This window comes from Blennius ocellaris (assembly GCF_963422515.1).
Source record: "Blennius ocellaris genome assembly, chromosome: 11".
Taxonomy (NCBI): domain Eukaryota; kingdom Metazoa; phylum Chordata; class Actinopteri; order Blenniiformes; family Blenniidae; genus Blennius; species Blennius ocellaris.
Window position 1 is genome coordinate 13,800,575 of NC_137660.1, and position 27,660 is coordinate 13,828,234.

General features: G+C 42.3%; 3 protein-coding genes across 3 annotated transcripts; 1 reads left to right on the forward strand and 2 right to left on the reverse strand.

Moving 5' to 3' along the window:
* Positions 1 to 246: 246 nt before the first annotated feature.
* Positions 247 to 3,706, reverse strand: LOC308136352 (sulfide:quinone oxidoreductase, mitochondrial-like). The gene is made up of 9 exons (XM_080504670.1): positions 3,500 to 3,706; positions 3,041 to 3,211; positions 2,856 to 2,909; positions 2,552 to 2,746; positions 2,243 to 2,452; positions 1,914 to 2,097; positions 768 to 835; positions 461 to 639; positions 247 to 365 (listed from the first exon to the last, which is right to left on the reverse strand). The coding sequence occupies exons 1-9, from the start codon at positions 3,698 to 3,700 to the stop codon at positions 308 to 310; spliced, it is 1,320 nt and encodes a 439-aa protein (XP_080360796.1). The 5' UTR covers positions 3,701 to 3,706; the 3' UTR covers positions 247 to 307.
* Positions 3,707 to 6,733: 3,027 nt separating this feature from the next.
* Positions 6,734 to 11,914, reverse strand: galk2 (galactokinase 2). Its single transcript, XM_080504666.1, has 10 exons — positions 11,780 to 11,914; positions 11,614 to 11,702; positions 10,543 to 10,666; positions 10,343 to 10,436; positions 10,083 to 10,229; positions 9,780 to 9,878; positions 9,429 to 9,581; positions 8,980 to 9,190; positions 8,012 to 8,213; positions 6,734 to 7,250 (listed from the first exon to the last, which is right to left on the reverse strand). The coding sequence occupies exons 1-10, from the start codon at positions 11,827 to 11,829 to the stop codon at positions 7,043 to 7,045; spliced, it is 1,377 nt and encodes a 458-aa protein (XP_080360792.1). The 5' UTR covers positions 11,830 to 11,914; the 3' UTR covers positions 6,734 to 7,042.
* A 1,004-nt stretch (positions 11,915 to 12,918) lies between these two features.
* cep152 (centrosomal protein 152) lies at positions 12,919 to 25,680 on the forward strand (the record flags this gene model as incomplete). The annotated part of the gene is made up of 25 exons (XM_080504676.1): positions 12,919 to 13,005; positions 15,125 to 15,234; positions 15,325 to 15,385; positions 15,485 to 15,775; positions 16,886 to 17,000; positions 17,082 to 17,222; positions 17,439 to 17,578; positions 17,721 to 17,921; positions 18,072 to 18,219; positions 18,533 to 18,624; positions 18,716 to 18,879; positions 19,241 to 19,442; positions 19,676 to 19,780; positions 19,881 to 20,011; positions 20,101 to 20,229; positions 20,315 to 20,615; positions 20,703 to 20,957; positions 21,345 to 21,476; positions 21,584 to 22,207; positions 22,386 to 22,461; positions 22,557 to 22,724; positions 22,839 to 22,923; positions 23,021 to 23,100; positions 23,255 to 23,602; positions 23,689 to 25,680. 25 exons carry the CDS (start codon positions 12,919 to 12,921, stop codon positions 24,459 to 24,461), a joined length of 4,959 nt encoding a protein of 1,652 aa, XP_080360802.1. The 3' UTR covers positions 24,462 to 25,680.
* Between the last annotated feature and the right edge of the window lie 1,980 nt (positions 25,681 to 27,660).

Below are 27,660 nucleotides of genomic sequence, written 5' to 3' on the forward strand. Positions count from 1 at the left end.
AATTCTGTCACTGTGTGGATAATGCCATTTCGTGTAATGTCAAAATAATTAAATGTCACGATTAAAAGAAATGACAATCGCCTCCCGAGAAGTAGAGTTATTGATTTACTCAACAACCAACTGCAAAGGGGAGTTTAAATTATCACTGATATGTAAATATTTACACTGACTTGATCCAACTTGACTCAATAGTCAGGTACAAAACCTAATTGAGGATCATAGGACAAACATCAAGTGTGATTTTTTTCCCCCCCACAACACGTTTCTGTAAACGTTGGCTCTTGACATGGACATAGCTGGTGAGATTTCATTTCATCCCCAGGTGAAGGAGTTTCCTGTAAGGTCCTGGTCCACCCCACAGTCCCCTGATGTCAGATTAAAAAAAAAAAAAAAGAGAGAGAAATTTGGCAGCTGCTCTGGAAAACTGATAATACTGAATACTGTACGCATGTGTACCTACCGAAGAAGTCCATGCCAGTACAGCTGAGGCATGAAATCGGCTTTCAGGTGATACATCGTCCTTCTTTCTTTTGCTTGGTTGATGGGAAACGTTTCCAGCGGTTGTCCGTTATAGTCAAACTCTGCCAGAATCCCCGTGTTGTAGCTTGTGACCAGAGGGCATGATGTGTACCCGTCATACTGTTAAACAATTTTAAAAAAGGAAGAAAGAAAACCCTAATTATGTATTTCTGCATTCTTCAAACAGACTGATTTCATATTTCCGAAGCAAATGCATCAGTCATATTCAACGTTCATAAAACACTTACCGTTTTATCTGGCTTCTCCTTTTTCAGTATTTTACTGATGGTTCTGTTTAAGACAGCCGACTGTGCAGCTAAACAGAGAAAACAGTTTCACGTTTGTTTGTTTTTTGCCTCAATTCTATCCTAGATCATTAAAAAAAAAAAAAAGATGATTCACACTTGTGTTGCATTGTGGTGAGGTGTATACTGCTGCGTGATCAATTCTGTTGATGTGACTAGAAATTGACTAATGAAATATTTACTGCAGTGCTGCGGGAATGCTTCTCGGTGAAAAAGACATTAAATCAAACCTGAGGTATGAAAAATTAAATGCAGGAGCTCCATTAAAAGTCGCACTGGAGTCTAAGGCGATGCTATCCCTTCAGTGCAACAGTAGCTGTGCTTACATGGTCACTTTTCTGTCTATTTGAATTGTTACTGATTAATAAATCAGATTTTCTTCCAAAGAGCTAAAAAAAAAAAAGAAAGTAAAACCTTAAACATTTAACCAAACTGCCGGTTCCTCTCACTCATGTAATTAAATGTTTTTGACAAGATGACATCTCTGCTCGAGTTGATGTCACCAGCTGTGATAGGCATTTGGTTGACCGAGCTAACACTAAACCTAAGCCTCAAGAGAATCGGCCCAAAATAACCAAATGGACCACATCTGCTTTAGACATGGTCAATGTTGTAAATGCATTGTTGCCAATGCAAATTTAGTCATTTGCATTGGCAAATTTAATTTGTTTACTGCTTTCACAACTGTATCAAATAAAGAAATGCAAAGAATGGGGTGGCCGGAATACTTTGCGAGGTGACTGAATCTGACTTGCTCTAACTGAATAATATAAAACTAAAATTATGCTTGGAATTTCCCATCACTGAGAAAAAAAAATATATCCATGTATTTTGTCTAATGACATTTCTTTGCAAATGTCGGTACACTTTAATCTAAAGGCTGGTGGTTTGGTCCCCCTTCTTGCACTATCCATATGTTGAAGTGTTCATGGACATTCCAATTACAAATGACCCCCAATAGAGAAAGAGCATGTTGGAGGCAGCCTTTTCCATTACCATGCAGAAAATACCTCTTCAGACTTTGAACTGTGCGCTTAAAGACACCCTGGCACTGTGTTGAGGCAATGTTCAATCTGCTCAGTTACTGACCTACAGCAGCAGCAGTTCTGATTGTGGGCAGGCTGGTACAGTCTCCAATCCCAAACACGTTGGGGTACTTGTTGTGCTGGAGGGTGTCCTTGTTGAGATCCAACCAGCCGGCTTGATCTGCCAGTGGACTGCCTTTAATCACCAAGTTGGGTCCCATTGGTGGCGTCACATGAAGCATTTCATACTGATCAAGAGAAGATGAAACAGGTTACACACTGGAGCCCTTTAACCCAAACAGTTGTTCAGTTGTGTCTGTGTTTCACAGAAGGTTTAGAATACTCTGGTGATGGCTACAATTGAAAGTGGCTGTTGCCACTTGAAGTTATTACCTCAAACACTTTGGTTTCACCTGGATTGTCAAGATTTTCAAACACAGCTTCTTGCTTGTCAGCCCGCACTTCAATCAGGTTTTGCCTGAGGTTCACTTGTAGGTCACAACGTTTCACAATTTCCCACAATGAGTCAGCATATTTCTTGACTCCGAAGAGCACAGGCAACGATGTGTTGTAAATCACATTGGCCTTCGCCCTTTTTCCTGTCTGAGAAAGGACCGTAAAGTCAGTCTCCTCAAATCAGGCACACCAAGTTTGATTTTGCAAACTCCACTGATACACTCTTTAAACGGTCCGTCTCAGTACCTTTCTGAGATAGGCATCTGACAGATACATGATCTTTTGTGGAGCTCCGGCACATTTCACTGGCGTATTTGGAAAACTGAACACGGCGTTGCCCTCTTTGAAGTCCTGCAGTGCTTTCCAGGTTTTCTCCACAGTCTGGATTGAGTAGTTTGACCCAATCTTTGGATGCTCAAAGCCTTCTGGCAGCCCCTTGATCTACTTGTAAGAAGAAAACACATTTCTCCACATGTCAATAAAGTCACAGACAAGAGTCAATCATTACAAGGCAGAGGAAAAACACTGAAAGGAAAAGCGGGGATTTTACCTTCTCGTAATGGAGCTGAATACCGAGAGCCACAATCAAATATTCATAGGAGATCTGGAGGAGAAAAAACATGTCAGACGATCTGAAAAATGTCCAGCGTCATGCAAACACTCAGTGACAAACCAGCACACGTTGAAATTTCACAACTTGATAATATCACAAACTGGAAGATACTGCAAACACACCTCAGTCCCATCGTCTGTGCGGACAGTGTTTGTGTCTGGGTTTATTTCCTGAACTTTGGATTTCACCCACTGCACTCCCGATGGCATAACACTGGCAGTGGGACGACCAGAGGAAGCTACCGTTTTCGCACCGGCACCAACCAGGGTCCATATCGGCTGATAGTAGTGCATCTGACCGTGACCAGAGAAAGTTGTGAGCGACAGGCATTGCGTGACATAAAATCATGTCCCTGAATTAAACATAAAGCTGGAAATGAAGAACATAAACGGTATCACCAGCCACTTTGTTACATACACTGGTATAATGTCATCCAGTGCAGCAGCTTTGTTCTTGAAAAGACTATGTTTAGCATCAAATAAATACCTTTTTAAAAACACCATTTATACAGTCCTATTGAACATGTGTACCAGATGAAGTGGCTGTGAAGTGTATAGGCTTATACACTAAATGATTTGTACCTCACTGGGCTCCACAACGGCCACATGCTCAGCTCCAAACATCCTCTTCATCCGTGCACTCATTGTGATGCCCCCACTTCCTCCCCCGAGAACAAGCATTTTGTAATGCTGCTTGGCACAGACATGGCTGCTTGTGTGGAGGTGAGACATGGTGGCGTTGGCGGTTGAGCGACACGGCCTCAGACGACACAGTGCAGCCATTTTGGACCTGGAGCACGAGGACGAGAGGTTTATTGGTAAAGAACTGATGAATGATGCTCTTTGGTTAAAAACACGTTAAAGCTGTCGACAATATAAAGTCCCTGTTTTGGTCATGAGGGAAGGAGAAACTTCAGCTTTTTAATGGCAGTAAGTTGAACGCATTGTTGTACTTATCATACTGTCATCTCATACACACCTTGTACTCATTCATTGCAGGACATTGAATCTCTTCCAAAGAGGCCAACTAAGTTCATGTTAAATGATTAATAGATTTCACTTCTACCAGTGGTGACGTCTACAAAGCAGCTGCTCAGTTTATCCACTGGGAGTAATTTGGGGTTGAGTGTCTTGCTCGAGGACACCACCGCGGAGCCACCGCCACCCAGGTATCATTTATAATCGGACCACAGTCCAAGTAAAGAACATCTCTGACGTATAAACATCATCAGATCCTGTTGATTAGGTTCTTAATCCTCACAGTGGAAACTCACCAAATAGACAAAAGCAACACACTTAACATTTGTCACAAAAAATCAAATTAACATGAAAAAAAAATGTATTTCAAAAATGAAAGCAATGCAGAGCTGTCATCTCTCACACATGTCAAGGCCGAATCTCTCCAGATTCTAGCTAAACTTCCAGTCATGCCAAACACTGCTTGCATGATTTCAAAACGTTAATTTTGGTCACATTCCGGACTTTCAGGATTTTCATATCAAAAGTTCTTTTTGTGAGCAGATGATCCATAATCACTCAATGTTAGCTGATTTTAGATCCGGATCTTGGTATCAGATTTAATCATTTGCAAAATACTTCGTGATATAATCTTACCAAGGTTGTTATAAATTAAAAACATACAAAAAAGTGTCAACTCCCTGCAAACATGGGAAGTTTGACTACATCGATTCATTAAAAAAGTAAAAATCCTCAACACATTGATGAACTAACCTCACGGAGTAACGTAGATGGAGAAATATTTGCTGAACAGTTGTCGATAAGAAAACAGACTTCGGACAACTGCACATCAAGACACAAGTTATGGCAAGTTTATTGTTAATATATCAATAAAAGACTAACCTGCAATAAATAATTCCATCATGCAATAGCAGCAGCTCCCCTTGTGCTGTCAGCTTATTTTATATTTCTGTTTAGTTAAACTCAAACAAATCGAGTGGCTAAAGATTTTTTTTTCTTTAAAATAATTGTTTTGTACACTCGTTATGATGGTACAAACTGTGACGTACACAAATAATAAGACAGAGCACAGACCTGGACCTCAGGTATGGTGAAATCCCCCTTTTGATCAGCTCAGATCAAACACTCTTTAGGTCTCAGGAAAGTTTCTGCCTCCGTTTCTCTCTCTGTCACCGAGAAGTCAGGACTGCCGTTTCTCATCCAGGAACTTTACTGCTCTGTTCAATAGGGGGTTAAACAAAACAAAAAAGAAAAGACACACTTCCAGAGGGGGCGTGTTCTGGGGGCGATAACCGAGCTAATAGGTCACTTTTTAATCAACAAGGTCAGGTTATGTTGGGAACTGTTGTGCAAGCTCACTTTGACCGCTTCCAGTTGTGTAAAATGTGAAAAGATTATCAATTTGTTCTGCCTGATGCCTTTTGCAGAGTCAGAGAAAAACCAAAGACGAAGCAATCCCTAATGTGAATCGTAGCAAAAGCTTTTAGCTGTAATTTAGAAAATAAAGCACGTTGTCATGGCATATGGAAATTGATTGTCACAGTATAACCTGGAGGCGACCTATCCAGGGTGAATCCTGCCCTCGCCCATAGCGAACTTGGGATCGGCTACATCGCCCCTCGACTCTGAACAGGATAAGCGGTCAAGAAGATGGATGGATGGATTAATATCTGTACTTCTAGAACTGCCGTTTAGAAAATCAGCAGTTCTGCCGCTGACTCTCCATTGTCAGCAGCATCAGCAGGCTGCCTAACAATGTGCAGTATAGAGAACCACAGGAGATCCTTCATCCCTGTGGCAGTAATACTTTGCAACGCGTTAGAAAACCCTTTATATCCAGTAATACTTTTATGTCAGAGTACAGAAAGTCAGTAACCGAGTGTAATTTGTTTGTATTTTCATCACCTAAACTCATTTGAGTGTCGCATCTGGCTTCCTCAGAATGAAACTCTTCTCAACACTAACAAACAAGGATCAGTTCCACTGATTACAGTACAATTATATATTCCTTTCACAAGGTAAGATGTTGACAACATGTAAGAATGTGAGGATGATGAAACAGTAAGGATGTTATTTATTTATAACTTTCAAGACATAACCTCTCTTCATGACAGGAAATTAAGACAGTTCAGTTATATATATATATATATCAGGATTATTAGATTGACATTATCAAAAATAATTCTAATCTCTAATCAGAACTACAGTTGACATCTGTAAAAAAATATAAATCCTTAGATTATGAACTGGCCCCTCTTTCAACCTGCACATGCTCATATACAAAACATTGTAAACACTGAAATTAAGCTTGTGAACAATATTGAAAGGACGACCGAAAGGGGATTTACTTCTACTGCTACACTTGAGGTTTTCTTGAGGAATAGTTTATTTTTTATATTTATATCATCTTCTCAATTCACTGAGCACCTGAATCCATAAGCAAGCAGTTTTTAACCTGTGATATGAGCGTCATCATCCAAGTAAAACATGCTACAATCTCGGACAGACCTGAGAAACTCCACTTGCTTTTCTTTACGAGGCTCCTGCTCTTGTATGTTGGTGGAAGCGGGCTGTCAGAGTTTATATTTTCACTGCAATATTTTGACAAATTAGAGATTTCAGTGAGGCTCCGCAGCCTCGTCCACAACATGAGAAGGCTCTACAAAACCATAATTGTCCTTGGCCCATGAGCAGAGTCACCACGATCACCAGCTCGTGTAAAAGCTGAAGCTCAATATGAGGTATTGACCACAGATTTAAACTGGTCTAAAATATACAAACAAATGAAAAAACAAACAAAAAAATCATCTACATATCCAGAGTTGTTTGGTATTTTTTAATGTTACTTTCAAAGAGATGGAAAAAAAAATGCTTACAGGACCAACATATTGCCAGAAAAGCAGATTAAGATGAAGTGAAAATTAGTTAATCAAATCTTTTAATTACAAAAATCAGACCATTGTTCTTTAAAAAAAATTTTAATAGTAGCCCTCATAATTCCAAAATAATCTGTAGTGATTTCATAAGTGCTTTTTGTCTCAATTTGAAGATCATTTATCACCTTTAAATGTATTTAATTCCCTTTGTACGCAAGTATTTCTGAAAGAGAATGACCTTGGTACGAGCAGATGACAGATATGACAGATTTCACTCCTCAATAAAGACCGCAGCTCCACCGCCCGGCTTCGAAACAAATAAACTCTGTTTCTCCATTGCTGCTCGCCGTGGGTCACAGAGGTAGTACGCATCTCGGACAGCTTGTAGGAATGACTCCACCTTCTCACTGGAGACCATGGAGACGGCACATCCTCCCCAACCCGCTCCCGTCAGCCTGGAACCCACAGCGCCGGACTTCCTGTGGCCAGAAGAAGCAACACAGAGCCTTCAACATGTTTAATCCTGATTAGAAGTGTGTGTGTGTGTGTGTGTGTGTGTGTGTGTGTGTGTGTGTGTGTGTGTGTGTGTGTGTGTGTGTGTGTGTGTGTGTGTGTGTGTGTGTGTGTGTGTGTGTGTGTGATGACAATATGAAGAGCATAAGAACAATGCTGTGGCCATAAATTAAAAAAACAAAAAAACAAAAAAACAACTTGCAGTTTGTAAGGTTTCAGTAATACCACTTTGGTCCACTGGGTGTCGCTGGAGCTCTATCTCCTGAAGGTACTGTACTATAAATCAAATGTGCAGAACCATTTGGTTTACTAATAATTAAAATAATTGGTGTGCATTTAAACGTCCCTCTTTAATTCACACAGTAGCATTTAAAGTGCTTCTTAGAAATCTTGAATTAAATCTAAAAGTAGTAAATATTTGTGTTTATTATTGTTCACAATATTAGTTGACCAGCAGTGAGTAACGGTCAGTATTTGTTATCTTGTCAGAATCCTCACTGCACTGTTGATGTGGATGGTTTTGCTGCCTTCCCTCAATGTCTATTTGAGATACATCATGTCTGGTTTATAGATCCATTATGGTAAAATCCTGCCTCGAAATGTGACGCGGCTGTGAATGTAATTTGCCCTTTTCACTTGTCACATGTTGTTTAACAGGATTTGAGTGTGTTTTGAAGCAGCTTGATCAAGTTTGTTCAACAAAACTTGCAAATCCGTCTTTACTCACAGACAGATGTCCACCAGTCGGTCCAGTTCAGGGCAACTGCACTCGTACAGGTCCCTGCAGCTTGCATGGCTCTGGTTCATCAGCTCTCCCAGCAGCTGGATGGAATCACCAGCTCCAGAATCGCAGACGCTCTTAAATCGTTGCACCCGCGCAGCTTCACTGTAAACATGCTTGGCTCGCTGGTAGAGCTTGAAGTGCGTCACTGTGGTGAGGGAATGAATGAAAAGGGGGAGTCACTTCATCTGCGTGAGGACAACCACCGAGCCAAACCGTCGGTGTTTCTATGACGGTGTCAAGCAATAGTCTGCTGAGGATTCAATGATGGTGCCATCTCCGAAATTCAACATGTCGTCATTCAGACATGTTAAAATTCCAAAGGAATAACATTTGTATTTCAGGTCCTGAAGGATTCCTATGGAGTCAAGCGAGTTTCTTAGAAAAGAGCGAGAAAAGAATAAACTAAATTCATAGACAGGAGTAAATGAATAGCACATATGTGTATGTCATGTTAATGAAATTGCCCCTCAGTGTGAGTGTGTGTGATTGTCTGTCTCTCTTTGGTTGTCTTGTGATTCCCAGTGTGTATCCTGTACATCTAAAAAAAAAAAAATCTCAAGGGCCACTCTTTAGCTGGTAGAATCGCCAGAAAAACATTTCTCATAATGTAAAACCTGCAGTTTAGTGCCATTTCATGTGGAATTTCCGTGTGTGTGTATGTGTGTGTGTGTGTGTAGGTTTTTCTCGGTACCTCATTGACCCCAAACAGCCTTTAGTGTGTTTGTTCTGGATTAAATGGACAATAGGGTCAAGACATTAATTAATAACCAACCAACCAACCAAAAAAGAAAATCTAATTAATTCTAAAAATATTAACCAACTCAGGCTCATGGCTACAAACTGACCACTCACCAATGCGGCAAACCGGACTTGTCAGTTATAAACATACACAACACAGTGCTGTGACTTACAGTGCTGAGTGTTGGCGCTCAGCAGGTCCGTCGAAAACTGCTCCGAGGCGATGCCCAGCACTTTGCATATTTCCTCTCTGCTGTACGGCTCGGGATGCAACACCTCGTCCACAAGAGCCAGCATCTCCTCCAGAGAGGCCTTCAGCTCCGTCTGAACCTGAGCCAGCTTCAAGAGCATGCTCGATTCCAGGCCTCTCGCCTTCGCCAGCATCTGAATTCATATCCACCAAAATGAATGAATGAATGAATGGTTAAGTGGTTCATATTTAGTGTGAAATCGGCACATATTTACCCAAACAAAGTTGCACCTCATTTAAAAAAAAACAAAAAACTAAAGTGTACAACACAGTTCCAGAAAGCAAATAGCTTATGTTTCAGGCAAATGCACTCAGATCATTTTCTCAACGAAGCAACAAATTGTGGTAAATTTTAGACGAGGATGGCGGTACCTTTGTGGCAATCCGGCACTCCACCACACGGATGTTGAAGTGAGAGGAAGCGGCTTTGTTCATTTCTACGCAACAGTTGGAGATAACAAACACAGCTCCATCAGGCAGCTTGACATCTGTGGCTCGCAGAGGCTGAAACTCGATCAGCTTGGCCTGGCACAAGATTTAGATAATTCAAGATTAACACGTTCGTCAAATCGACATTTAAAGACAACTCCATCGAAGTCACTACCACTGAAGGAGCAAAGGCAAATCTTCAGCCTTGTGGCATTCCTTGTGGAAATATCACTTCTCAAACAAGTAAACAAGTGGACACTGGTCAATGATGTCAATTGGAGGACAGCTACGTACAGTCCCTTCCTCTGCCAGGAAGGATATGGACTGATCCATGCCCCCTCCCTCAGTGCCGATGTAGCGCTCACATTTGGCACAGATCTCAGCAAGAGCCACCTGCAGGGATGCAAAGTCACTTTTTTTTTTTTTAAAGCAAAACATAAACCTTCAAGCCAACAAAAGTTAAACCCTTTGACGTGAGTGATGTCTGACATTCTGACCCATTTCGTGGTGACTGAATAATGTATCCAGATTTAAAGTACTGATAAAGAAAAGAGCATGATGTCACTATATTATGCAATGAATTGGTTGAGCTTTCACCTTGGAGAGGGACTTTTTATTTGCCTCCATTGTAACGAGGCCTGCACAACAAACTAAGGCACTTGAACTGGACAGGCCGGAACTTGGAGGGATGGTTCCGTCCACGAGACACGACATCCCTACTAAAGGAGCGTTCTCAAACGTCTCCTGTGAAGGCAAAACACACACGATGCTCAATGAGATGATATCGCACCAACAAATAACAGTTTTACTTTGAAGATTGTGCACCTTTCACCGAGATGGAAATATGCACATCTTACCTGGATACCTTTAACTCCACAAAGAAAGTAATAATGCCACTTTGGATCGTCTCGGTCAATGGCAATGTCCTCGTAACAAGAGACTTTGTAGTCTCTGCAAATTGACACCTGGATTAGTGACGCTTTGCATGTTTACGGTTGTGAATGTGTCACGTGTAGAAATTGAGTCACTGTAATTATCCAAAGTATTCACATCTTACTTGTACTGAGGATTTGTGTTGGCAAGGTGGATTGTCCCCGAACTGTTCACCGACACTGCAGCCACAATACTCTGCTCAATGGCCATTGGAAGCACCGAGTAGCCACAGTAATCAATATGCTCTCCTGTTGAATATGAAAATATTTACAAATGTGACTACGTGTAAGATAACTTTACAAAACCAACTCTACTCACACAATATGGTAAATTAAGACAGCAGCAAGGTTGAACAAGCTTGTAGTTACTGATGACCACATACAGAAGTCTATCCCAAGGGCTGGACCATTCATGAGTTATGAAGTGTATCAATGATATTTCCTGAAATCTTCTGCATTCACTTGCTATTTTGGTCACGAGCAGATATTTTCTTTGATTAGCCTTTTGTTGAGAAGCTAACTTGTTGAGATTATAGAGTATTAAAATGCCAAGCAACAATAGTCAGGTTTCATCAATTGGCTGAATTTATTTATATTTACTGAATGAGCTGAGGGCCAATCACAAATTACTTTAAGTTCTTCTAACAACTCTGATTTCGATAAAAGCTTGATTAGTATGATACTTTGCGGATTGATATTTGCATGAGAACACAAATGCACTGGTGTGACTAATGGGACTTTAAAACAAAATGCTGGCTCCTCCTTTGCTTGGATCACTGAGGACAATGGATCTATATTTGTTTTTACTGGGAGTGTCGGTGCATCTAAAGACAAATAAAATGTAATACAATGGAAAAGTGGATTCAAACAAACTATTCTCAACGGCGAAAAGACATATTTTAAACGTATTATACAATAAACATGACTTTTTAAACAAAAATAATCTTAGTTTATAAATCACAAACGTACAGTATCTGAAAATATGATATTCCTAAAAAGAAATAGGCCATAATGATTTTTAGTTTATGAGTAAATACTGTAGAATTAACATTGGATTATATTCCAGTTTTGAAGATGCATCAGTTCAGTATTTTAAAGTAGTTGTGGTGGTATTGGGATACTCAATGACTAACCAACAGATTTTAGCATTAAAAAAATAACAACGTCACCTCAACCAAATCATGAAATGAATGTACCTATGAGATTGACTCTTCCAGGTGCACGTGCATAGAAAAGGGGTGATTCTCCATACTTTGCCTCAAAAGAAGTTTTCAGGTTTGTCAGCCTGTTAATGACAAAAAAATCAATACAAATCAGGAACTATTGCACAAACAAGTTTGAGCATATGTTGGCGTGACTCACCTTGCATCTGCTCGAATGGCTGTCTTGATCCTGGGAGGTGGAGAGGCCATCTCTCCGGGATTCAAATTGTGATTGTTGAACGGAGCCCTCAGACAGCGGTGCTGGCCGCGATCAGATGACTGTCACAAGGGGAAGCAGGATGGGAAACTGTTTAATCTGTGCAGTTTCTGTCTGTAGCAGAGAAACACTTCCTGGTACAGCCAGGTGGCCGCTTCAAAATACGGAAGCGTGTGGAAAGAGGTTCGGGTCCATGGGCGGGTCTGTCACTTGTCCTACACCAGCCACCGTACATTCAAAAAAAGCCCGTTTTGTTCAGGTTTTCTAGAAACATGCTTAATTAATGAAAAACAATTAACAGTATATTCGTATCCCTTTGCACGAAAATAAACAAATAAGATACATTTTGTTGGTTTGTTAATGGTTTTAAAACCACTGCTCCAACTATTAAAACAAAAACTACATTACCCAAAGTTCCGCGTAGTCAGTAACCATGGATACGTGGATAGCTGGTTCCTTGGAGTTTGCGGCAGGAAAATGTATTTAAAGTGGTTTTGTAATGCACAAGACAGAGTATTTTAAAACAATATAAGTCTTTTAACGCATATTGATCGTATTTAGTGATGTAAGGCCACGAGAACAGTCTTGTTTACGAAGGAGTTATTCCTAATGGAACCGCAATGGTTTGGCGCTCATGCGCGCGCGAGTTTCGAAGTGGGCGAGTCTGCGAGCAAGCGGCTAACCGGAGTTAGCATGGCTTCTTCTGGCGTCCAGGCTCTGTAAACTCATCCTAATCTAACTGGTAGCTGACGTGTCGTCTACGTTAAAAGGGGGCTTTGCGTGTGTTGTTTGGAGTATGTTTAATCCCTTTATCAACATGACCACGGGATAATGCTTGTTCAGCAATCTAATCAGCTGCGTGGCTAGCGGCTAAAGCTACAGAGCAATAACATTGTTCAAACAAGGAAAAAGCCTCGCAACAAAAAGGAAAGTGTCAACAGGTGAGTCATGACTATGCTTGACAGGCTTCGATTCGCTATGATCGAACTCCGACAAACGTCTATTTGACATCCGTGTCGTACGTGTTTTTGATAACTGGCCCCGTTATTTCCAACAGTTCGTCCTCCAGCAAGTTGTGCACCATGTCTATGGACTTTGACAGTGCAGCTCTGCAAACCCAGCATGATGAAGAGGAATACGACCAAGAGGACTATGCAAGAGAACAAGAGGTGCAACACTCTTATAACCATTATTAAAAAAAACCCCTGCTTTTTAGTTACTACATGTAATCGAGACAGACCTCTGTTATCCTTGCTTTCTGGTTAAGAACCTCGTTTGTGTCCACAAACCAAAAATATATAGTTCTCCTAGATGATCACATATTTGGCTGGTTATTGTATGTGTTGTTGTTGTTGTTGTTTTGGAAAGCAGTAAGGTATATTTTGTGAGTTTGCAAGCACTGTCAGTGTCACATACGCTAGTTACAGAAAGTGAGGAATACTTGGCTTTTCGGTAAAATTCATGAAAAATCTAACCGGTTCATGTTCCAGTGATTATTATACCATGGAAAGGAGCATTTAAGTAGAAGCAAGCAATGCTGATTCCCTCATCTCAAACAATTAATTGAAACAAGAGCCATTAACAAAAACTGCCTCAATAAATGGTCCTTGAGCAACAATTAGCTTGACAATGAGGCTGTTTACAAGTGGATTTATTGTCTGCTGAGGCTCCCGGCTCTTCTGGAAGGTCAGACCTCAAACCATTGATTTTCAGGGGTACAAGCCTCCCAAAGGTGACTCAACTGATCCCAGAGATCTCAGGTCCATAGAAAGTGCAGGCCGCTCAAGTTGAGCTATCCCAGTCTCCAGCAGCCGTTCACTAATGGTGCAACCTCTTCAGCCCGTCTCTATCTATTCTAATGTATTCCTGTCTGAGAACATCCTGTTTGAAGCCTCGAAACAGCGAGGTAGATAGATAGATAGATAGATAGTTTTATTGTCTGACCCAAGGGTGTCAGAAATGTGTCTTTTGACAGGGCTCAAAAAAATGCTTCATACACACACACACATAAAAGTCATTAAGAACAGAACAGTTCTTGATCTGTTGATCAACTGTTTGGTGTCGTCTTGGTCTCATGATGTCAAAATGTGAATAGCATGATTAGGACTGTTTAAATACCAATTCGAATTGAACTAAGACATTTATTAGAAGGAACAGCAAGTTGCATAAAGAGTTCTGAAACATTGAACTTAATGTGACTTTCCATAAACAAGCTTACGGAAAGTCACATTAAGTTCACCTGTGAAGGTTATCATGCATTTTAGATTAATCCTGAAATTTTAGCCTAAAAAAATCTGAATATCCCTAACTTTTTTGTGTGAATAGTGAATGTGATTTGTTTTTACTCACACCCACAGTGAGTTAACCTGAGCTCTCATTGGCTGTAGGGACACCCCTCCTCAGAGGTGTGTCATGCTCAAATCTGTGGTTCTCACTCTGCCTTGTGGCTTTCATATGTTGTCTCTATTTAGGTTATATAGTACTGTGGCTTTCTCCACTTCATTTAGAAACATCCTTTTAACATTTTACCAGTCAGCTGCAGAACTGGACTTTGATTAGTATGGACACCCCCCCCTACCTATAACCTACTTATTATTGTCAAAGGAGTGAAGTGGAAAATGTTCGCCACTGCTAATTGGAATGTTTCTGCCCCAGTTAACCTTGCTATATGTTTCTTCTGAACAATGGAGTTCTTTTGGAGCAAAACACAGCAGTCCTACAGGAAGCCGACAACATGCCAGGCACGCTTTGGATTTTTCACACAGGGGGAATTCGCTGCAGTTATATTTGGTTCAGGTTTATCTCGTCGCTGCAGTTGAGGCTGAAGTGCCTCTTTAGTCTTTCTTGTAAGAGGGACAAATATGGGTCCATTGGTTGTGGATACAGTCGAGGATTTGAGGACTATTCAACATTCCTTGTGGGAAGTAAGTCCAGCCAGCTTTTCTTGTTCCATCTTACATGGCTGTTTTGTGTGGCAAGCATGTGCAGCCTGTGAGGAACACAGATGAGAATTGGCATTATTTTTTTTGAAATTGTGTTGGAAAGACACTTACAAATTAATTCTGAAAATGTTTCCCTCAGTTACTTCCAATCCATAGTTTACCTTTTCAAAAGGCTGCGTGGTTGCTTTAAAATCTCGCAAGCTGTGTGTCTGTAAATACATAACCGATACCGTTTCTGCTTCTTGGGCTGACACAGTTTGCGATTCTGTATCAATCTGTTATTTTACAACTCAGTTGCGGGGCAACAACGGTGACTCATTTCCATGTGCTGTTTTTTTTTCTGCAGCTACACAAGCTGCTCACAGACTTGCCCCATGACATGCTGGATGACAGCCGGGACTCCTCCCCGTCCGACCTGGAGTACTCGGCCTGCAGCAATAAAAATAGCGGCAGCAGGTAAACCACATTGATGTGTGTTGACTCACTCGTTGGACAAGCTTTTCATGTGGTTCAGTTATATTGATACGTTTTTCTCTCTCTGATCAGCCCACATGCCAAATGGACTCAGCAATGGTCTGCTGATCCCAGACCAGCCTCTCATACACAGGTAGAATTAGCTTGTGTTTCTAAATACTTTTTTTCCCCCTCTCCAGACATGCTGTGTATTGAGGGAAATGCATATCATGCTTTTACTTTCTCTCCAAAGAACTATGAAGTTGACTATGATGAAGACTCCCACAGTGTGCGTTATGAAGATGGTGTCCATAACAATGGACATCCGGGTCAGCCTCAAAGTCAACCTCTGCCCCACACTTGGAAACAGGATCATCAGTTCGCACGGGGAGATTATCCACGTATGAGCATTGACACAGAAAAATCGACAGAAACTTGTGACTTTTCCACTGAGTTTCAGTCGGAATTATACACTCAAGCCCCCAATAGCCACGTGCAATATAATGCCGAAGGAGGATACATGGACAAACAGAGCCATTTTCAGGTAATGGAATCCTTTATTATTGCAAGCTACCAAAACAACATGGCACAATGTTTTTTTTATGGACAGGGAATTCTGCTCACTTGATGGTTTCATTTCATCGAGTTGAAGAAGAAAGCTGATGCTTGAATTTGTCTGCCATGGTTATATTCTTATTTTTTCCTTATAAGTAAGTTTGGAACAGGCGACAAAGGTAAACAGTATTCTGCTTGGAGATTGTTGATTCATATGGACGTCAATCTCCCTCTTGTTGAGGATTTCACGTCATGCCTGGACCGTTTTGGATTAACACAGTACATTAACTTCTCCGTACATTCAAAAGATCATGTTCTGGACTTGGTCTGCTGCACTGGTGTCGCTGTCAGCTGATCTCCTCATTTCCGGCCACGTGTTGATTCCATTCAATTGCAACCTCACGCTAGAAAAATGAAACACTCCGGATCATTTCATACCGCAATATCGAAAACTTCAACATCACAGCTCGACACTCGGGTTGTGACAATCTCCATATTATAAGCTCATTATAAGTCTCATTATGAGAATAGTTTTCACACAGCTGGATTCATATGCCCCACTGGACTGATGACATGCAATTTAACTACTATGTGGACGACACGCACCTCTACCTTTCCAGCAAAACCACCTCCACCATCCCTCCTACCTCCCTCCGTCACTGTCTACAAAACATCACATTCTGCTTCCTCAATTTTCTCAAACTTAACAGTGGCAAAACTGAGGTTTTCCTAATTGGCTCCAAGTCCACCCTCATAGTTTTTTTTTTTTTTACCATCTCCAGCTCCTCTGTTTCCTCCCTCCACTCAGGTGAAGTGTCTGGGTGCCGTCCTCGACAGCATTTTATCATTTCAAACCCACATCAATAATATCACCCCATCGGCATACTCCCACCATGGCTACATCAACTGCGTATCTTTTTAAACAAGCGTACTCGTGCCAATTGATGTTCTTCTCCCTGAATGTTTTGGATGTTGTTACTATGTTTTTTTACGAGTTTTCTCATTTATAACTGTATTCTAACATGTCATCATTGTGTCCAGTGACCTTGGATGTCTTGAAAGGTGCCAATAAATAACATGTTTTACTTTCATTATTAAGGACACTTACAGTCCTCAGCACCCTGCCCATCAGCCAAATATGTTTCACCCTCCGGGGGCTCAGCAAGAAGCCCACTTCGACCATCTGCAAAGAGAATTCCTGGACACGACACAACGTGAGACAAAACGTTCCAGATGAATACTATTGAGGAGGTGAAATGAAATTCGTTCGTGATTTTGGTTTTCCGATGTTTCAGAAAACCCTGAGAGGCAGCAGCTTGCTCAACTGCAGATTTTAAATAAAGCGCAGCAGAGGCAAGTCGAAGATTTGGAGCAAAAACTGGAAGACGCACGGCGAAACATGAGATACGTTGAACATCAGTTTGCAATCGTCAGAGGTACGTTTCACACTAACTTTTATTTTCAGGATACGGACACTCTCATTGGCGTGGAAGGAAATATCCCTTTATATTTTTGCATGTTGTATTAATTTGATTTCAGAGTTGTTGTTTTTTTCCACTTAAAACCTCGGTTGTTTTGAAACAAATTTTCCACTTTGACTCATCTATTATTGACACAATGTAATGACCCTTTTTTTTTTTAATGATCTGTAGATGAAAAAGATGGCCTGGCTGTAAGTCTAAAGGAATCAAGTCGACTAGTGGAAGAAGCAAAACTGCGAGAAGTTCAGATGCAAAACAAGCTGAAGGCACTGGAGCAGCAAGTGCAGATCCTCAATGATAGAAATCAGGAGGTAAGACGCACCTCAGGTTTCTTCACATATTAATAACGGTCATAATTACATGACAACAAACAAAATTGTAAATAAATACTTAGTAGCTGTAATACATTAGGAATGCCTTTTAAGTTGTCCACATACTTTTTTGCGTTCCCAGAACATCAAGAAGCAAATGGTGGCCGACGCTGCAGTGGACAGCATGAAGCAACAGATGTTGGAGCTTTGCCGCTCTGATACTCTGTCCAGAGTGCGAGAGCAACACGACAGAGACCTTACCATCATGAAGGAGCAACACGACTCTGCAATGTTGGCCCTGCAGCAGAAGCTGGACTCCACCTCTCATTCTTTGAAAGAACAGGTCTCTTACAGCATTGAAATGCACCTGAAGTGTCTTAAGTTGTTCACAGTTCATCCATTTAAAAGCAGACAAATCTGAAAAGATCTTTATTTCAAGCTTCTTCTACACTTGGTCAGCCTCTGTGTTATGTTCTTTGCTGTTTTTTCCCAGGTTGATGTTTGTCAGAGTTTACGAGAGCACGTGAATCAGCTGGAGTGCCAGAGAGAACAACAACAACTGGAGCGAGCCAAAGTGGTCAATGCCCTCACTCAACGTCTGGAGGAGAGTCAGCAACAATGTGCCAAACTGCTGGAGACAAGTGAGTGAAGGCATCGTCTGTATACTATATCTATACTGAAATATGTGTTTGTCCTAATGGCAAAGCCATGATCATCGCCAAGCACAGCTACACTTGTGTGTGTGTGTGTGTGTGTGTGTGTGTGTGTGTGTGTGTGTGTGTGTGTGTGTGTGTGTGTGTGTGTGTGTGTGTGTGTGTGTGTGTGTGTGTGTGTGTGTGTGTGTGTGTGTGTGTGTGTGTGTGTGTGTGTGTGTGTGTGTGTGTGTGTGTGCGTGTGTGCGCACAGTCTTACATTGTTTCCACCGAAGTGACGTTTATCGCTTATTTTCTCCAGGTTCAGTACAAGAGATGAGTCAAAGGCAAATCAAACTACAACAAGCGCAGTCGGCAAAGGCGCTGAGTGAAGACATGAATAAAGTTTTACAGGTTAGCTCTTTGACGTTTCTGCCTCTCGGAGTATTGCGACGTGCAAAAAGCTGGTTGTGTTGTCATTTCTTCCACATCATTTTACCGACAGGAGGATTTGGCTGATCTGAAGGAGCAGATTACTCTGTATGAGTCGGCCGTGAAACATGGGGTCATCGCATTGGACCCGAGCAGTGACTGGGAGAATCACATGTCTGAGTCATGTTTGGATCTCGGATTGAAGAAAACAAACAGGAAAAATGGCCTGCTGCAGAGGTACACGAGGATTCTTCAGTGCATTGTTTTTCTCCTTTGTGCTGTGACTTGCTGGTATTAACTGGGAAACCATGTCATCTGGCTCTATTTGAAAAGTCCATTGAAATACCAAGAGCAGTTGTTTTTAATTTGCAGTCTGGTTTCCTTCCACAGTCCAAAATGTGTCTTTGAGGTTATTTCCGGTGACTCTAAATTGCTTGAAGGTGTGAATATCTGTGTGCATGATTGTGTCTTCACTGTGACTGGAGACCTTTTTTTCTGAACTGAGCACCCTGCAGGTGATATAGGGTGAATGGGTGAAGTTAACTGACAGCACTCCCGTCAGAATGATCTTTTTTTTTTTTTCTTCTCGTTTTAGTAGCACTGCTCTCGCTCATCTGTCAGACTCCAAACTGCCAAAAGATGAAGCTTTGAGGCTGCTTCGAGTGGAGATGCAGCGCTGCCTGGGCAGTTTGAAGGGGAAGCGGCAGAAGATCAGTCAGCAGCAGGAAGATCTCCAGCACTGCCAGGCTCAAGTCATCGAGCTGCAGAAAGAGTTGGAGGACGTCAAAGTCAAGGCTTCCGTGAGAAATCTTCTTTTCTTATCACTGTGATTGGGATTTACTTCAAACAAAACCAATGAAAATTATAAAATAGTGGAGCTTAGATGGCAAGGTCCTTGATATATTTTTGTGGAGAATGATCGGCTTAAAATAACTTTGTTGGGAGAAAAAAATAATCTGAAAAACGAATAAAGTGAGTAAATGAAAGGAAATACGTTGGATTGCTCTAATAAAGACAATTATTATGTCCTCAGGCCAGAGAGAGCAGTCATACGAAACCAACAGACGTGGCTGGAGACGCTCCGAAAGAGTTGCTGAGGCTACAAGAAGACAAACGGCATTTGCAGGAACAACTTGAGGTTTGTTGTGGTTGTTTAATTATGTCCTTTATTCAATAATAACCATAATTATCACTTTTGTGACGTCGCGAGTCATTGTTTTTTCCTATCCAAACTGCAGTCGCTTGATAAGAAGCACAAGGAGCTCAAGCAGAGTGAGGAAAAGTTGAAGTCTTCTAATTCTGCGCTGTGCACCAAAATGAGGGAGATGATCCAGGAGCTTGACCAAGAGAAGCAGGAGGCATCAGTGAGGTGAGATACGGAGAAACTACACTGAGCACAGTTTAATTTTGAGTTGTACGTGTGTGTGTGTTTATAAATGATGCTGACCCTCTGTCAAGATCTGAGCGGATTCATCAGCAGTATCGGGACGACGTGGTGAACCAGATCAGAACAGAACTGGCGCTGGAACACGACGCTCAGATTGAAGAGCTGCGTGCGCAGCACCAGCAGCAGGCTCACCTGCTACAGTCGGTGTTTCTGCAACTAATACTGAACATTTCAATCTGCTAGAGACGGTTGGCTATCGTTCACGCTCCTTACTTTTTTTTACAGAACACAGCTGTCTGAAGTCAACGACAAGATGCTGGGCGTGCAAGAATGCTACTTGGCTATCTGCAATGAAAAGAACATGCTCGAAGAAAGTATTCGCAAGCGAGAGCAGGAGGAAGCTGCGATTAAAGACCAGGGCAGCGCGGCTGTGGAGAAGCTGAGAACTGAACTTGAGGCTCAGCATCAGGACTCTATATTACAACTCAAAGCTCTCTGGTCCAAAGAGAAGGAGACTGAGATCCAGCAGCAAGTAAATTCTCGTGTCTCTGCAACCAGAGCCGCAATGAAGGAGGAACTGCAAAAGGTTAAGACCCCTTGACGGAGAGTCCCGCCCCTGCATCTCTCTTAGGAGTTATTTCACACCTGATTTTATTTTCTACTCCCTTTTTAGATGGAAAGGACTTGGACTCAGAAGCTTGAGGATGCGAAAAGATCAGCAGCGAAAGGCGAGGCGACCTGTCAGACGGACGCCGTCGAAACGAGCCGTCTCACAGTCACCGCCGAGGTGCTGGAGTCCCGGCTCAGTGCACAGAGACAGCAGCTGCAACGGGAGGCTGACGAGGCGCGGCGTACGGCTGTGGAGGAAGCCCGGAGACAAGCGCAGAGAGACGCACAGGAAAAATACCTGGAGGATGTGGCCAAACAGGTTTGTGAGCTCTGAAAAAGTTGAAAAAAAAATAATTTAAGAGTTGCTCGATTCATAAATTTTTCCTATTCTCGTGGCGCTAATTGTCAACTTCAGGTGTAAAACAGGGTGCTCATCAGATATTCTACCAATTCGGATAAAATAATAGAGGATAAAAACATTTCAGTTGTGCATTGATTCATTTTTCCCTCAGATTCTAAATATTGAGATGCATCATGATGCGTCATGATGACTGAGAATGATAACTTTATAAGAAATGGACTCGCCAAGATATTTCTGTGTAATAGACCTTTAAGACTCCATCTTTGTTTTGTTGCATCATAGTGATATTCTGTGCCATTTTTCAAGGGTCAAATCTAGCAGTGGTCGATGTGCTTGTTGTTTCAGGTGGAAGGTGCTGTGACACGGGCCTACAATCGCTGGATTGATGATTTGACTTCATTACCAGAATACCAGGCATCTCTCCTCACAGAGCAGAAGAAGTGGGAAGGAGAACAGCAGAAACATACTGAACAACAAGTATGACAGGCTGTTTTGTTTTGTTACAATTTTAAAAGCGTCATTGCCATATATCCACTTTTATTTTTTATTTATTTTGGACGATCCACCTTGATGAAATGTTTCAGGTGTCTCGGGCACTAGAGGATGCAGAGGAAAAGTGGCACCGGATGCAGAAGCAGCAGCTGGAGGAGCAAGGCTCTGGAGGACAGAGGATGGAGGAACTTCAAAAGGAGCTGGCGGCTCTCCAAAGCCAGCTGCAGCAGGTGACCCGAGAGCAAGCTGCGGTAATGAAAGCGGAGCTGGCTGGAGCCAGGGAAGCCTGGACGAGAGACAAGCGACAGGAGATCGCCGCGATCCAAGCTCGCAGTGAGCAAGTTCACCAAGCCAAGTTGCAAGAACAGCTGAAAAGGCTCGAGCGAACCAGAGAGGACGCCGAACGCCAGAAGGAGGAGCTTCTCCTTCAGGTGGAAGCCAAGCTCCAGCAGAGTGTGAGGGCCCGGGAGGAGGAGTGGCAGTACCAGTATGCCGTCAAAGAGCTGACCCAGAAACGGCAACTGAGAGAGGAATTCAAAGCAGAGCTGGAAACTGGACTGGCGGAGGTTCAGGCGAAGCTTCTTAATCAGGACGGTGAAGACGACAGCGGGATGAGTAGAGCCACATCAGAGACATCGATAACACAGGTCATTCACACTTCGTGCGCAGACTTGGTCACGAGAGCCGTTTCTCGGGCAAAAAAGGAGTGGGAAAAAGTGAGTAGTTAAATCGTTTGTCATCTAAAGAGTGGAATGTATAAAGCTAGTTTCATATTGGGACTGAAACTGATGTTGAAATTCAAACTGCTAAAAACCTGATCGTATACAATTTAAGCCCCACTATCATGGTGGTATCTTATTGGAGCTGTGTGCTCTGTCTTTTCTGCTCCCACAGACGAGTGAAGAGAGACTGAGAAGAGTCTTAACAGAAACACAAGCACAGCATGAGAGAGACATCAACACAATCCAACGTACACGACATTTTCACTATTGTTTAGTTCGATGTGACCCCAAGAAGCTGCCAGCACTCGTCGGCATGATGGGACTTTCTTTGGTCATTTCCCAGGTTCTCTTTCCGAGACAAAGCCGGCGTCCAGCTGCAGGAAGGAGTGCGCTCAGAACACAAGTAAACTGCAGAAGAAGAACAATGAGCTGCAGAGACATTTAGAGAAGGCTTGCCGTCAACTCCAGCACAACGTTCGAGAGCACAAAGCCGCGATGCAGAATCTCAAGGGTACTTTTTCCCCCACTATTATTATTATTGCAAGTGGCATACTCATTATGCTCAGCTGTGATTTGAAGAAGCATGTGTATTGATGCACCGTGGATACGCCACTGTTTGTTGTAGATGAACATCAGAGCAGCTTACAGAAAGCGAAGGAGGAACATCTGCAGCGATTAGAAGAAGTCAAGAGAAGCAACGAATCTACAGGGTTTGTGCCTCTAGAGTTTTTTGTGTGCATTGTAATTTGCTTGCACCCAACCAATCTCGAAGAGGAAAGGAAAACTTGTATTGCACTTGTTTTCCAGAAGTTCTGATCAACAAAAACTGCAGCAGGGCCTGGAAGAGATGAAGCAGCAGTACCTGGTGACTGTAGAGAAAATCAGAGGTTGGTCTTTATACTGGAATTTAGTGAAGAGTTGTTTTGTTTTGTTTTGTTTTGTTTTGTTTTGTTTTGTTACGTGCAGGCTCGGACATTAAGCTTTTGAAAGTAATCATTCGCATGTGAACAGAAGCCTCATCCCGTTTTTGCTTCCTTCCAGGCGACATGCTGCGTTACCTCCAGGAAAGTCGGGAACGAGCGGCGGAGATGATCCGCAAAGAGGTGCAGAGAGAGAGGCAGGACACGGCCAGAAAGATGCGGCACTATTACCTGACCTGTCTGCAGGAGTTGCTGGAAGACGGAGGAAAGAGTACAGGGCAAGTGGCCTTCAGTGTCCAAAAGGAGCGTTCGCTTCACTGTGGACCGTCTGGCTCGTTTGTATTGACTCGTCTGTGTCTTTGCAGTGCTGAGAAGAAGATAATGAACGCCGCAAGCAAGCTGGTGGCCATGGCCAAAGTGTTTGAAACGCCGATCAAAAGTAAATCGGGAAAGAACCATCATTTACCAGGTGAGACCTATTGCTTCTCTGTGTTTTATAACCCTCTGTGTTTTTACTGTGATTGTGTGATGTTCGTCTCTGTTTCGCATAAGCAGGCAGCTCAACAGCTGTGTCCACCACCACCACCACCTGCCCTCCAGGTGGAGACGGAGGATTCAGTAAGGACCGGGCGTCACCAAATGTGCCTCCTGACATGAGGCCAGAGGAGAAATCCCACAGAGAAAACACCGGTGCCGATTCAGACCAGAATCCAGCAGCTGCGGCGAGGACGAGACCGTCAAAGCATTTGGGCAAACGATCAAGCGAGAAAGACGAGACGTCGGTGGACGCTGACACGAAGACCACAAGCCTCCCCGGTCACAAGTCCCGTCATCGGGCGGCTTTTCCATCCCCTGCAGATTTGAAAAACGTGTCCCTGCGGGGTAAAAACGGGGAGCTGCACTTGCGGGGAGGCGACTCTCCCAAAGTGGACAACGGCCTGCTGTCAGAGGCTCCGGTCCGAGGAGACAGACACTCCGACCAGAGCCCGACGAGCAGCGACTCGGAGGCAAGCTTCCGCGTCTCTACACTGTCGTTCCTCGGGAGGAACGTAGAACCGGTGAAGCCTCTTGCGTCCGCCGCACCGGGCGTCAGCGGGGCGTCCGGTACACTGACCCCGGACGTCTCTGACGTCACGGTTTATAATGAGATCGCAAAGACGACGCCGCACGGCGAGATCCCGCCTCTCGCCAGCAGAGGCACGCGGAGGGAGCCCACGCCGGGCTCCGAATGCGAGACGCAGCAGGTCTGTTACAGGCCCCTGTTTTCTGAGTTGAGACAGCATCAGCAGGACAGCGGCTTTGACAGTCCTTTCTACCAACAGAACTGAACGTGGGGCGGGTGTGAGGTGGAGCTGCTCTCCACTGTCTTATCATGTCTCATCCAATGGTGCCTCGGATCAATCCCCGCGTGATGATATGGAACTGTTGCCTTAATAGTTATTTGCAGTGTTTATATCTATAAAGGGTTTGTTTGATATGTTTGGAAATGCAGTTATTTATTCAAAATTTCTACCACCGTCATGCGTCTGTTGGGGTTTTATTCAACTGCCGGTTCGGTTTCTGGAGTTTAAAAAGTGAAAGTGAAGGGAAAGCGGTCAGTCGCGGTTAAATACTATTTGCCTATAGCTAACTAAATCATAACGCAATAGGATAAACTGCATGGTCAGTACATGGTTCGGAGTCAACTGAACTAACGAGTACTGGGTATAAGAGATGCACTCCAACGAGCTGAGCCATTTCCCAGTCTTTATTTCTCCCACGTTTTAGTCTCCGTGCTCAGAAAAGCTGACTCCGTAGCTGGTTGTATCTCCCATTTTAGCTGAATATATACAAACAATTGATCTTTTCACTGAACTTTTTTCAACAAAGTTGAGCTAAAAACACATTTATAACAAAAAAAAATATCCCAAACTGCCACCTTAAAACAACACATTGTTCGAGTCGTTGAGAAAAATCTGCAGCTGCAGATGATTGGTTACATCCTGTCGTGTCAAAGTTAAACCGGTTCACTTAACGATCAGCCGGTTGTGTGCGTGAACTTGATCATTTCTGAAAAGATCGTCTCGTCATCTGTCTGCTGTTTATTTAAATTTAGAACTGAAGCAAAACTGTCACTCGCCTATTCGGAGCTTGTTGTTGAGCTTGTCGTCACAAAGTGTCAGATTTGCTGCAGAGGAGATTGTTTTAAGTGAGAAGTGGTTCACGCCACCGACCGTCTACCTCACAGGAATGTCCTTTTTTGTCTTCTGTAAGGATTTCCCATGTCGGTGGGTTTGTGATATGAATTTTAATTTTAATTTTTTTTTATCCAGTTCTTCTATGTACTGTCAATATAATGTTGGTGTTTTTTAAATATTGCTTGAAGTCAAGTTAATACATTTTTATATTGGACATTAAATGTATTGGTTGCACGTGCAGATGTTTTGCTTTTGATGATGTTTCCAGGGGACAGAGTCGGGACAGGGCGGCCAGTGATGTTGTTTGTCCAGGAGAGGTCAGCAGAGATCAGGACATCCAAGATGGTGTTGAACTCAATGCATTTATTTATTTACCGGTAGTTATTTATTATGAAATAAAAAAATGTTTCATCACACCCAAAAACTCCCAAAATGTACCTAAATATGCAGGAATTGATGCTCCGGGAACATCAATACGATTTTGCATTCACATGATTGTAGAAAGAGTTTTAAAAACCTGGTATTATTATGACAATGTTAAATGCTTTTCATTTCAAGGTAGACTATTAAAAAACAAAACAACAACAACACTATTTGCTCCCCAGAGCAAATTGTATTCCAGCAAATGTTCAGAGAGTTGAAGTTACAGGTAATCGTCAGGAAATTCACCTTGATGCTGAAATTCAGTAACCTTATGATTTTTTTTTTTTTGACTAATAAATTAATTGTTTTTAGGTCTTTATATTGAACTAAAAATGAATTGCTCTGGAAAGGCGTTTCATTTGATGATTGTAGATTATCTTTTGAAATTCATACTTTTTGAAACCGGCTATGAGACAGGTTCATTAATATTCACTACATTTATTGATATGCCAAGTCTTTCTTTTCAGTTCAGAATTTGTTTCTGCAGGATTGTCATACAGTCATTGTTTGTAAATATTCTCAGTTCCATCTCTTCAAAATCTGGTACATATTTGGACAATTTTGCAGTCGTTCTCTTTTTATTTCTCTCTCGTGTCAACCAAGCTGCAGCGTTAGGGATTGTACACATGAAAACAAAACAAACAAACAAAAATACAGCATTCAAGTTTCATAGTATATATCTGTGCAATTTTAAACACTTTTCAAGAGATTTGACTAGAAATTTTGTAGTGTGTGATTTTCTTTCTTTCTTTTTTTTGTAAACAACTCTGATTTCATACATAAATGTAACAAACATCAATGAACAACATAAACGGCATCATATAACCCAAAGTGAGCTTGACACATGCATACATCTACAAGTTCAAAGCATGAAAGAAGTCAGCTTTATGAACACCAGCGGACATGTTTCATGATTTCAGTCACATGCGGCGACAGAGTGGAACAAATCCAGTCCGTTTTGAAGTTGCATTGCACTGTGACACATTAGATTTGTATATGTATATATATATATATATATATATATATATATATATATATATATGAGCTATGAGAAGTGACAAAATCTTTGCAGTGTTAAAGGAAAAGCTCTTGTGGACCAGAGGAATGCGCTTATATTTTTTACACCTGAGACAAGTTTGTTCCGGAGTCGTTCCAGTAATCTCTATGCGCAATCTCTTTTTCATGGAAACTGCTACAACCCAAACACTGATGTTTCCAAACTTGCCCAGGATTGTGTGTGAGTCCCTGACTCTCTGTCATCCATGCCTCATGCCTCCGTCCACAAAAACCAGGATTCAAATAAATGATGGGATGTGACAGGGCGGAGACTGACAGCAGAGTTTAAAACTGCACACCTGAGTGTTGGATCCGGAGGTGCACACAAAGGAATGTCTGAGTGTTTACATGCACCCACAGCTACTCAACTGTCAGCCAGATGTTATGTAACGTGTTTGGATTTTGTATCTTCTCAGAACACTTTCCATCACGCAGCTGCACCACCCACACCATTGCTTCATTTTTTTTTTTTTTTTTTGTAGAATTGTTTTGCTGCTTTGATCCCCGTCAGGTCTTTGTAGCCAAACATGCACCACCGAAGCCTCTGAGTTTTATCCAAAGATGTGAACGAACGGCTACACAGTCGCGGTACGGTCACCCAGTTCCATTCCGGGTTTGGTTTGGTGGCTTTTCTTCTGTGTAGTTTGCATATTCTCCCTTGCTGTGCTTTTGGAAGTTTATTTCCTCCGTTCAGTTTCACCGATAGCAACGGCTCGCCACCCGTGAGAGACTTTTTTTTTTATCACCCTGGTGTTTTTTTTACAGCATTATGTGACAAACCAGAAAAGAGCCGTTTCTATTTTCAGTTTGGGGCTCGCAGAGGAGTGACTCGTAACAGTTTCAGTAGAGTTGTAAATTGTCAGGAATGCTC